The sequence below is a fragment of the Leuciscus leuciscus genome (genome assembly GCF_965113295.1).
Source record: "Leuciscus leuciscus genome assembly, chromosome: 1".
Classification (NCBI taxonomy): domain Eukaryota; kingdom Metazoa; phylum Chordata; class Actinopteri; order Cypriniformes; family Leuciscidae; genus Leuciscus; species Leuciscus leuciscus.
This window is the reverse complement of record NC_138725.1, coordinates 61,852,492-61,865,250: the sequence shown is the minus strand read 5'-3', so window position 1 is coordinate 61,865,250 and position 12,759 is coordinate 61,852,492. Positions and strand designations below refer to the sequence as shown.

Sequence of the window (12,759 nt, the reverse complement as noted above, 5' to 3'; positions counted from 1 at the left end):
ATCTCCATTCCCTTATTCAGGGAACGGGGGTTACATTTGTAAACTAGACGTTTTTATTAAAACAACAACAACAAAAACCTTAAAGGCATAGTTCACCCAGAAATGAAAATTGTCATTATTTACTTACCCTCAATTTGTTTCAAACCTGTATGAGGTTTTTTTCTCCTACTGAAAACAAAAGAAGATATTTGTAACCAGAGTTTGTAACTTTTTTTCCTACTATGGAAGTTAATGAGCCCCATCAACTGTCTGGTTACCAACACCCTTTAAAATATCTTCTTTTGTGTTCAGCAGAAGAAAGAAAATCATAGAGGTTTGGAACCTGATTGAGGTTCACCCTCAATCCAGGTGATTGAGGGTGAGGGTGAGTAAGTGATGACAGACTTTTTAATATTTGGGTGAACTATCCCTTCAACCATGTCTTCACCAATTTTTTAAATGCCCTTATCAAAATAATTCTTTTGTACTGTGATGACAATGTTTTGCTCATTTAAATAGCAAAATCGTCTTCCAGGCAATTTTTTTTTTACTCTTACAATTACTCCTGCTATTCTCTAATTTCAGTCATTCTGTATTGGTTTTTTTACATTAACCTGCCATTTTAAACATATCACTAATAGCAGAATTAATCCACTTACTGTGTCGGCCAGGGTGAAAATGCAGATTAGTTCTGACAGATCCATTACAGGTTACACTCAGCCAGATTTGGTTAAGGAAAAAAAAATGCTGTGTTTGAGAGAAAGAGGGGAACGTAAGAAGACAATTCACGCTGATCAACTCTGGTGAATTGTAATTTAACTTAATTGAGAGATCTATTTCTACTCACTTTTTTCCCGTAGGTTATAAAACAACTTCTGGTAGAATATGATTGATTGCTCAGTGGCACCAGCTCACATCTACACACAAGTTCAAATTTGATTCGAATTTGAGAACGTTTTTTTTATCAATGTTAAATTTGTCCACTCTGAGACGTGAAACTAAAGTTTACAAACCTTTCTTCGTCTTTGATCCCCACAAGCTCACATTGCTGGCCGGAGTAATTTGTAGAGCTTCGCCATACACAAGAAATCTTTGTCAAGTAGTCACTCACACATGAAAGATCTTCTGTTTTTGGTAAAACCAGAGGACAAATGTTATAAGTGAATAGAAAACAAGTAAACATTTATTTTGTCTTTCAATACTTGTAAAGTTAACGGGATAGTTCAGCCAAAAATAAAAATTCTGTCATTAATTACTTGCCCTCATGTCGTTACAAACCCGTAAGACTCTTGAAGATTCTTCAGAACACAAATGAAGATGTTTTTTATGAAATCTGAGAGATTTCTGTCCTTCCATTGACAGCTTACGCAACTACCACTTTCAAGCCCCGGAAAGGTAGTAAAGACATCATGAAAGTAATCCATGTGACAGAAATCTCTCAGATTTCATCAAAAATATCATCATTTGTGTTCCGAAGATGAACGAAAGTCTTAAAGGTTTGGAACTACATGAAGGTGAGTAATTGTTGACAGAATTTAATTTTTGGGTGAACTATCCCTTTAAGAAAATTAGCATAAATATACCCAACTAACATTATTTGGCTTCCAGAATGTTCTCTGAACATGACTGAAACACACCTTTTTAAATTTGTTTGGTATAGGAAAGCTTTCTTTACAGATATAGAATGATTGTTTGTTCCTTCCCTTAAAAATAATAATTAGGGAAAGAACATTCTGTTAGTTATTTTAAGGTTGTCTCAAAAAACTTCCCTGCAACGTTCGGAGAACATTATTTTATGATTGTAAAAAAAAACTAAACGGGAAGCAAATACTAATGTTAGGGAAATGTTCTGCGTTTGTAAGATACCTGTTTGTATGTTATTGGACTGGCCAGTTCCATAAAGTATGATGAAGATGAAGAAAGGAGTATACCAGTAATCCTTCATCACTACTTGGATCTGAAACACACATATAAAACATATATTTTTTAAATACATCTTTAGTATAAAACAATATTTTACTCTAAACAATGTTCTAAACAATGAAAGTGTATGGGGACAGAACTGTCAAGCTCAAAAATGACACCAAAGTCTTCTGAAGCAAATAGATTTTTTGTATTCAGCATAGATCAAAATAAAATCTTCCATCGCCATCCATTTTTAATTGTATGGGCACGATAAGCTTGGACATTCTGCAAAGCAGTTCTCAGTTTTGACTCATCAAACACTTCAAAATTAACATTCCACAAAAGTAGCAACACTCAGGGCCCTATCTTGCACCCAGCGCAATTGACTTTGTACAGCGACGCATGTATCATTCATCAATGTTTCATCCATTTCATCCATCATTTCATCATCCCATAAGCATATTAACTCAAAATCTGGCTTCCTAAAGTCATTTATATGAGGTTAAAACTCAATGCAGTGCTACTACTGTGGTTGTCCCATTCTGTTGTCTAAATATTAATATCTATGATGATATCTGGTGTGGTAATCAGATGATATGATCTATGGTGATCTGTTAATAACTCAGTAAACTGCTATGAGGTCACAAACTGTCGCTATGGAGATTTGACTAAGAGCGCAACCGCAAATGAAGCTGGTTTTTTACCTGTGGCTGAAAGTGTGACACAAATGCACACAATATTGCTCCTAGGAAGGAGAACTAAGTTTAGTCACGCTGAACTAGGATGGTAACACAAAGGTTCTGGGTTCAAAGTCGGACCCGAAATTATCCAATCAATGCAATGAAATAATATTTTATCTGCAAGGCAAAAACACTTGACCAGTTAAACTAGCACTAACTATTTCTATATTCTCTCTCTCTCTCTCTCTCTCTCTCTCTCTCTCTCTCTCTATATATATATATATATATATATACATATACATATATATTTCTGTACTTGACTAACTGGGACTTCTCACAACACTTGCATATTGTTGCCCTATTTGGTTGCTTCCAAATTTCATTGCTTCTATTTTTCTCCTCATTTGTAAGTCGCTTTGGATAAACGCATCTGCTAAATGATTAAATATAAAAATCATATGTCCAAGCACTTACTTAGCACTCCACTCTTTAAGAAGCTGATTTATAGTTATGCACCATAGCTTAATTTTTAAACCTTAAAAGGATAGTTCGCTTAAAGATGACAATTCTATCGTCATTTACTCACCCTCACATCTTTCCAAACTTGTATGACTTTCTTTCTTTTGTTCAAAAATGTCTAGAACGATAAAATGCTAAAAAAAAAAAAGGGTGAGTTTAGATTTTTTTTTACATTTGTGCACAATAATGCCAACAGCCAGTTAGCCAGAGGAGCTTTAATTTTTAAAATTCAGACTTTCACTTTTAAATGGCATCGCTGTGGCTTTTTACCTGACAGGATGTTGCCCAAAGAAAACGGTAAACTGCAAAGCACGCATATTGAATTCCATTGCAAAATTCTTTAGGTGCGCATATATGACGCAAGCTAACTTTGGCTCTTTTGCTGAGTGGGCCATTGTCAACATCGCACCCCTCTTTGTGAGTGGGTGGTCAAACTGTATACAGGCAATTTCCACTAACACTACAAAACGACACCCACAGACAGCAACAAAAACCCTCAGCTGTAACCGTGAGGTGACTTCTTGTAAAAAGGCGCACTTGTAGACTGACAGCCCAGAAGATGCCTTGCCTGTAAAAGTCAAATCAAACAGTGACAGGACACTCTACAGCAATCACTGACGGTGCGGTTTCACTTGAACACATTTAAAAGTGAGCACTGAGTAATTTAGATAGCAGTTTATTTGACACACGGGTTTCAACCTCAACTACTGATCTGAGTGATCGCTGCACTCAGTTTCAACACTCTCGGTTTCACAAACGCTTCCTAGCATCTTGGGTTATTCTTAAGAGCACATGAAGTTTAATAGGAACTAACTTGTCTTTGCATTGGTAAATGAACTAAAAAAGTTGATTCACCAATGCGTAACGAGTATTTACCAATTTATTTACCAATTAGTGGTGACCCAATGACCCCAAGCATCTAAAAGTCACACTTAAAAATGTCTAAATGTCAATTGCATCAGACAGCTAAATATTAACACAAGTGTCATATGCAAAAAAAAAATATTCTACATCTTTTCTCAGAACTATCTTTCTACTCACTTTTTGTGTCATTTTGCGAGGGGGAGTTTTAGTGAATGAATTCAGCTTTTACTGGTGCACATCTTCCAGATTGATTCACATCGACATAAAGTCACAATACGCTTCGTTTTCAACAGTATAACTATTGTAAAACATAACAAATTTCTTCTTGTGAAATGTTTTGCTCAAAGTAAATGCTTATTTGCAATTGCAAATATACTGCAATGACATCCATTTTTTATTGCGGCTTAAGTGTTCAAAAACATTTTAGGGTCGATCGCTGTTCATAAAATGACATCATTTTTAAGTCAAATCAGCTCAGTTGTTGTTTGATATACAATGCATCATTGCTCAACCCAGCAGTCTTTTAATATCGCAAGTGTAATACTTACCCTTTGCCTTCAGCTGACTGTCAAACAGCTGTCTGCACAGGCAGCATGGATGCTGAGGTCTGTCTGTCTACCTGACCACCTACTCTTCATCCTCCTCTCTTTACCGCTCTTGCTCTTTCTGCCCCTCCCCTTTCACCTCCATCTGTCAGGAGGATCTCTCTTTCTCTATCACTCTACTCCTTCCTTTCTGTTACTCATCCGACCTATCTCTCTCTCTCTCTCTCTCTCTCTCTCTCTCTCTCTCTCTCTCTCTCTTTCTCTCACTCTGCAATTGCATTTTCTTCCTCCCTGCTCGATGTATGACTAACCACAATGTTTGCTGACATGTTTACAAAGCTAAATCAAGAGGTCAGAGGCCCCGAAGAGAAATAATTTCCTCTCAATCTTTCTTTGATGCAAGGATGTTATTTTCTTGTTGTTTATAATGTATTATTTATATATTTTATTGTTGTGTCTTAGTATACACAATTTCGTGATAGTCTGAACTTTGATTTTTACAGCAAGATTATTACAAGTTATTGGAGAGGCCAGGAAAATGTGAACTTCTTGGCTTTTGATAAGAGTGAATATTAGCCACCTGGGCCCCACGCTGGGCTCGACACGACGCCTGAGCGGTGCTCTGAGCACAAAAGTTTGATGAGGACCACATCCTGTTTCATACATTTTTATACCCACAAACTACACACACACACTCAGAAAACATGCATATAAACAATCACATGCATGCATGCATGCAGGAATCCACATGCACCGACAAATGATATAAAACTCTCCTTATCTTAGAGTAACAATTACAGAAGAATAAAGTAAAGTTTGAGCAGATGTTTTATACCATTATCAGTGTCCTCGTCAGAGCTAATTTCCCAGTACGTCCAATGGCTTCATATGGTTTAAACGGATAGTTCAACAGTCCATTTAACGTGTTGTCACATTTACCATTGCTTGGCAAAAGTCTTTCTGTCACTTCAATAAGAATTCATGCAATCGTGAATTGGAGGGCGAAAGATTTCCCTGGCAGGCACTCGTCGTATTCTAGTTGGTGACTGCATATTTATCTGGAATAAAAGAAATGATTGTGTGATGACATCATAATACACATGAGGTCATTGTTTATATTTTGGCGTCATGAAAAAAAAAGCAGAAAGAACAACGATGATTCTCTAAAAGCTCAGCCGCGCTTACAAGCTCAAATGTTTTTGTTGGCTGTTTGGTATCGTAAGCAGTTAACAGTTTGTACTATGATATTCATAGTCAGAAAGCAAAGTTTAAGAAAGTAGGCTACTCAAAACTAACTTGGAACAATTGACATTTGGTGCTGCATCAGAACAGGAACTCAAAGTGTGAGGTGAGCAAACAAGATGCGTAACACGCTGCTCTGGTAAAGGTCAGTTGTCTCGGTGAAGGGAAGGGGGAGGGATTGACACTCATGCAAAACAAGAAAACAGCCTCGGATTGCAAGACCGCAAGGAGATGGTGTTTTAGGGGTCTTAAGTAGGTGTTAAGAGTGTATGTACAAATATGTGGGTAGAAACTACAACCTACATTCACAGCACTTTGTAACTTGACCAGCAATACCCAAAATAAACCAAATCAATGTCGCGTTTTACAGCTTCTTGCAGCGGAAAAGAGTCAACATAATATACCATTAGGAGATTATCATCTGAGTACCACTTTTTTAACAATTAAAAAGACTGTATATATTAACAAAAAAAAAAAAAAACATTACATATAGTAAAAAATACATTTACAGCATTTATTAATCTTGTCATATGAATAGATTTTTAGCTCTGTTAATGCATTATGAACTGGCAAGATGTTACAAATGCTGTAAAAAAAAAAAACACTGTTCATTGTTAGTTTGTGATAACTAAAGCATTTACTAATTTAAAATCTACACAACCAACCATTATCTGAAATAGAGCATATTAGCTTTCACAAAGTGTTTATAAAGGTGATGCTAACACAATATTGTTGTTAAATATTACAGTAGCAACACATTTTTTTTTTTTCCTTTCTGTTCTGCATTAGCAATAAAATATTCATGGCACTTGACAAATAACTTGTAATTGTCTTGTAGAGTCACTTGAAATGACTGGTTCTGCAGGATAAACGCGTCTGCTAAATAAATAACTGTTCATGTTTAATGGCATAACAGAATTTACAAAAAGATCAAGAATGAAAATGAAAGGAATACGACATGTTCAATACAATAGAAAACCACACACTTCGACAGCATATCATCCTGTCCATTACCACAGAAAAACAGTATGCATCTAAATTATGCAAAAATGAAATATGTCTCTTGTGAGTGCATAAGTATTCACTTTTTATTACATTTTTATTTTATTTGTTAACAACTCTATGAATCTCTCACAAACTATTTCCTGAAATCATGACACAACCAGGAGCTTCACTTATGTAACCTGGAATATTCCTGTAAAAAAAAAAAAAAATAATAATAAAAAATAAATAATAAATACATAAAAAAAAAAAAAATGTTTTTCAAGAATTTGACTTTGTGGAACAAAACAAATCTCACATTTCTTTCCCCACCAAAGGAATTATTTAAAAATAGAAGCCGCTTATAATACATTTACATAAATATACTGTGATTTCCTTGTGGAATGAGATAAGATATGTTCAAATATGATCAAAAATGAATCTTTTCTGGCCACAAAATAATCTGCACAACAAAATGTGACAGATTTTTTTTATGGTTGAGATTAGGATTTTAGAAAGTTCTAATTACTGTTGCTGGTTTAGATATTGCATTTTTAAAGACTTGTTAATATTAGGCAAGGCAAGTTTATTTATATAGCACATTTCATACACTATGGCAATTCAAAGTGCTTTACATAGAGAATAATAAAAATAATCACAAAATAAAAGCAAGAAAAATTAAAACAGTTATTCAAAAGCTTTACATAGAAAGGAATTTTAATAATCACACTATAGCAATAGAGCTTTGCATAGAAAATAGAGGCAAAATAAAAGCAGGGGAAACTAAAACAGTTATAAAAGGAATTAAAAGAGATAAATGATACAGTTATAAAATTAATTAGAGTAAAATTAATTAAAATAGTAAATAAACTATTATTAAATATTACAACTTTATTAAATATTAAAAATATTAAAACAACTCAAACTGCTGAAAAAGAAAACAGACTTAAATTCATTAAGATTCCCAACAATGGATTGGATTACAATTCTGTTCATAACTTTTGATACTTATTGTTTACTATCGTGAACTTAAGATTCTAAACAGTTTTAGAGAAACCGGGCTTTAAAATAATACAAGAGAGACTTAATAAGAAGTTTAGTTAGTAATAAGTTTTTGATTAAGAAAAATGTTGAATATTATATTTTTAAAAACACACAACCTCATGATTTAAAAGGCTGAGGTGCCATTTGATAATCAACATCTAACATGTATCAAGGTGTAATGAAGGTGTTCCTTTGCAGGAAGACCATAAATAGAGGAAAATATTATGCAATAGAGCACAGATCTTACATAATATATACGTACCCACCAAATTTTACCAAAATGAATTAAATTCCAGACAAATATTAGCACAAACAGCCTCATTACAATGCATTTGTCAGCTTTGTGAAACATTTCAGCAATCACTTGTCATACGAACAACCTACATTTTTTTCACCGTAGAATTTGTTCGCTTGACATGTGCTGCAAACACGTGAATCAGTTCTGGATTCTGAGTTGTACAAACCACAGAAAGAGCGGTATAAACAACCTGTGGTTCAACAACTATCGAGATAGAAAAAAAAAAAAAGTCTGTGGTGATAGTGAATATTTTTTTGTATCTGAAATCTGATACGAGTTGCGGTGTTTACTGAAAGATACACAGATAAAACAGGGAAAAATATGAGTGAGCAGAGATTTCACAAACACAAATATACTCCATACAATTTATTTTATTTTCATTTCAAAAGTGCACTGTACTGTTTTTGCGCTGAGTGGGTGTTTAAAAACCTCTTCTTAAGAAAGTGTTGTCTTAATAATACGCAATGCCTCTAATTTGACACCGGATTTTCAGGAAGCTGTACATGAAAAGAGCAAGCCATCACAACCGGAGAGGAAAAAAAAAACAGGTTTCAGTGGTTTTTAAGATCAAACCACGCAAGTGAGACTGTCAGTTTTACGTTACGTTCATACCACATCTTACAGAAAAACAAAAAGACATCAGTCACAGAAACTTTCCCCACAACACCTCGCCAAATGTCTTTAATGTTGTCTATATCTGTCATATACCGTCTGTTTTAATACAAAAATGCTTAACCTGCTATTCAATCCATTAAAATATAATGATAGATTTAGCAGACTCTTTTATCCAAAGTGATGTGCATTGCATTCAAGGTATACATCAGTCCATGCAGAATCAAACCCATGATCTTGAGTTGCTAGCACAATGCTCTACAAACCATGGCACATTGTCTGTGTTATCTCCATGAATGGAAATGAGAAATGCAGATCTTTTTAAAGTGAATTGTACATAAAAAAAGTTAAAAATAAAATAAAAATGTTTTTAATAAAAGTAAAAAAAAATACCTTAAATCCCCCCAACACTGCACCAATGTAGAGTAAAAACACATTAATAAATTGAGTGATATTACATTTGTTTAAAAAATTGTTAAAAACAAAAATTATGTTACGAATCACATTTTATGTCTGGGGTCTCTGGGGTAAATATGTTCAGCTGTGCACTAATCAGTCACCATCACACTGAAAAAAACAATAAAGTAAAATTTACTTAATTTCTCTTTGGCAAGTTTTTGCACACATATTTTCACAAGTGGAATAGAATTAAGTAAACTCCACTTAACTAAGTTAAGTGAAAGTAACAAAGAAAATAAGTCATTTTAACTTGGTTAGTAAAAGGGCTGAGAAATATCATCGAATTAAACCACACTTTTAAAGTAATTGCTTTACTTATAATCATCTAAATAATCAAGACAATAGACCATAACTACTTATTATTAATTATGTGTCATGTGAACGCAGAGACCTCAATACTTGGTAGACAATGCAAAATGACGGTAACATTTGATGGATCGTTTTTGTGTTTGAATGTGTCATTTTGAGTAGAAAATGAACTCCAAATGTCACAAAATGGCAAGTTACTAATCCTACCAACAAAATCAATGATAAAACAGTGTAAATACAGCTGGAAAACAGTGAAAAATCAACCTCATTAATTATTCAAGGCCTAGTGCATGATGGGAACACCAATGTCAGAAAAGTTGAGTAATTTTACTTGGTTTTATAACGTTGATATTTACGCGTTCATTTCTACGTGCTTGAATTTAGTACTAATATAGAATTTACTTTGTGTTTTTTTAATTGTTGCCTGAACTAACTTTTTCATGTAAATTACATTGTTTTTTGGGGGGTTTTTTTCTGAAGTATTAACTTCTTTTTATCTTTTTTATCACCCCCTGTATGTTCAGTTCTGTTTCAGTTCAGGGTCCAGTGTCGTCTATGTATAGCTAGTGTGTGTTGCTATGCCTGTCCTGTGGTATAGGCTACTTTGTGTAAGTAATGTAATAAACCTCAGAACAGCCCTACGGTGGTCAAAGAACAGCCAGTCGGTTTAATCAAAGAGAATTTACACTTTATTTCAAATAGAGAGGCTAAAACTCATTCCACGGGTACAGATAAGATAGGGAGCCAGGGAAGAGAAACACGGGAAACTCCGCAAGGCACAACACTTCATATACACACAGTGAGTTTCACGCTCAATACGTCACACAGTGTTTGATACTCAACATAGCACCCCAGCCTGCACAGCACACAGTGATCACACGTAAGGCGTGTTTCCTCTGTTCTCAATTCCCCAACCTCCCTCTTTAACCCGCTGTCCGTTACACAATACACAGTCAAACAATTCATATAGGAATAGATTAAAAACACTTCCCTCCCGTGGGGCAGAGAAGACTCATCCGTAGGGGGTGAGTAGTGATCGCAGCAACCCGTCTTCTCACCGAAGACGTCACTCTACCGTCCAGGGGCGGAACTTAAAGTTCATTCATAAAATCCTTCCGTCGTATGCATCAAGGCATTCATAACGTCTCAGTAGCACGTGGGCATTCATTCATAGAATCTCGGTAGCACGTGGGCATTCATTCATAGAATCTCGGTAGCACGTGGGCATTCATTCATAGAATCTCGGTAGCACGTGGGCATTCATTCATAGAATCTCGGTAGCGTGTGGGCGTCAGCCGAGCAATAGTCTGAGGTAGTCGGTGACACTAATTTCCCCCCTCTACAACTCAACTATCTCACCCCAAGGCAGCTAGCTAACTAGCTATCTTCATCTCCGGAGGACCTACTGTCCCCGAGAGACAGCCAAAACGTTCTCAACAGGTCACCACACTCAGCGTCCCCCGGTTGCACCACACCTCTTTTTTAAAGTCCCTTTGTCCTCCCTTCACAGGTGCATGCCATCAAAGCAGTCATGTAATCAGCCAATGACGACACACTACACTATTCCCCCACTAATCCAGAAGAACTCGTCCTCGAGTCAAGATGATAATCCTTAGTCCAAACCGGCAACTTCCTCTGTCGTGGAGGTCGACCCCTCTCTGCAGAAGTTGTAATGTTCTGCGCAGAGCCTCCTCCATCATATACAGGCTTAACTGTAGATCCCGGGCTATACTCCAACCTTGACCACGCTGAAGACACTGGCGAGCCCTGTTGAAGATTTCCTTCCCTTGTTCCCACCGGGCAAGATTGTCCCTCTGCAGATGGCGGTCTATCGGCCATGACCGGGGGCAATTGTTGAAGGGTCGACGGGTCAACCAATTGCTGCGGTAATTGTGCCGACTCATCATTCCCCTCCAGCCTCTCTGAAACAGATTGAGAAACATATGGTTTTAACCGATTGTAATGAACAACCGTAGTAGCCCCTCCCTCAACTGACTGTAACTGATACAGCACATCAGACAACCGCTCGATTACTTTAAAGGGGCCCTTATAACATCTCTGCAATTTAAAGCAAACCCCTTTCTTCCGAGCCTTATTTCGAACCCAGACTAATTCTCCCACTGAATAATACTGTACTTGAGCCCGAAAATCAAAATACTTTTTCTGCTGGGAAGAAGCCTGTAACTGATGTTGCTGTACTGCCCCAACAACAGTGGACAAAATCCCTGCCATACGTTGCACATATTCACTTGGAGACTCAAAAGCCTCTTCCAAGTTCACATTCAACATTATATCCACCGGTAATACCATTTCCCGCCCAAACACCACTTTATGAGGGGTAAAGCCAGTAGTGGCATGGACGCCACTACGATACGCCATCATTACATAAGGTAATAAAGAATCCCAATTCTGTTGATTCTTATCCACGAAAATTGATAGCATAGAAAGCAAAGTCCTGTTAAAACGCTCAATAAGCCCATCTGACTGAGGGTGATAGGGGGACGTACGCGTTTTATTGATCTCCAATAATCTGCAAAGTTCCTGAAAAAGAGTAGACTCAAAATTTCTGCCTTGATCAGAATGAAGGCTGCGAGGGACACCATAGCGGCAAACCCACTCCTCAACTAACACCTTAGCAACTGATCGTGCTTCCTGATTTGGTAAAGCAAAAGCTTCTGTCCACTTAGAAAAATAGTCTCCCACCACCAAAACATACCGATTTTTATCAACAGTTTCAGGAAGTGGGCCCAAAATATCCAGAGCCACACGCTCATAAGGGCGAGACATGACAGAAGGACACATCGGGGCCTGTGGAGTTCGAACTGGAAGCTTCCGTGAACCGCACTCAGAGCACTCACTACACCACCTCCTCACATCGGCAAACCACCCCGGCCAATAGAACCGATCTTTAACTTTTCCTTGTAGTTTTTGCACCCCCAGATGGCCACCTGTAACCACATTATGCAACATGGCTAACACTTTTGGAACCAAACACTTTGGAAGCACCACCTGTATTTTATTTGCTGCATCAGAATTTTGTGGAGGGACTCGCACCAATAACTGGTCCTGTATCTGAAGCTGATCCCACACCCTTCCAAACTTCTGCAGCTCAGGGTAGTTTCTTACCTCCCCACACTCCTTTACTGGCTTAGTTAGCAGCTGCAATAATTGCCCCAACTCATTATCCTCCCTCTGCAACCTAACCATATCGTCTTCCAGTCTTTCTCCAGGTAATAGCCCTACATTCGTTTTAGCCACTTGCACCACTCTCACAGGACAACTTTCCTCAATCGCCACACCCCCAATCTGGTCTGACACATGA

The 12,759-nt window shown here is 36.9% G+C and overlaps 1 protein-coding gene across 3 annotated transcripts in view; it reads right to left on the bottom strand.

Moving 5' to 3' along the window:
• il2rb (interleukin 2 receptor, beta) overlaps window positions 1-12,759 on the bottom strand; it is a 31,971-nt gene that overhangs the window by 9,204 nt on the left and 10,008 nt on the right. The window contains exons 2-6 of one of the 3 annotated variants that reach the window (XM_082162182.1): window positions 5,328-5,550; window positions 1,846-1,936; window positions 993-1,104; window positions 827-896; window positions 639-726 (exon numbers count right to left, since the gene is read on the bottom strand). In XM_082162182.1, coding sequence (XP_082018308.1) covers window positions 639-726; window positions 827-896; window positions 993-1,104; window positions 1,846-1,936; window positions 5,328-5,330 — 364 coding nt within the window. In that variant the 5' untranslated portion in view covers window positions 5,331-5,550. Of the gene's footprint in view, window positions 1-638; window positions 727-826; window positions 897-992; window positions 1,105-1,845; window positions 1,937-4,495; window positions 4,671-5,327; window positions 5,551-12,759 lie in introns of those variants that run through there. The other 2 variants (XM_082162183.1, XM_082162181.1) reach the window with 2 other exon arrangements.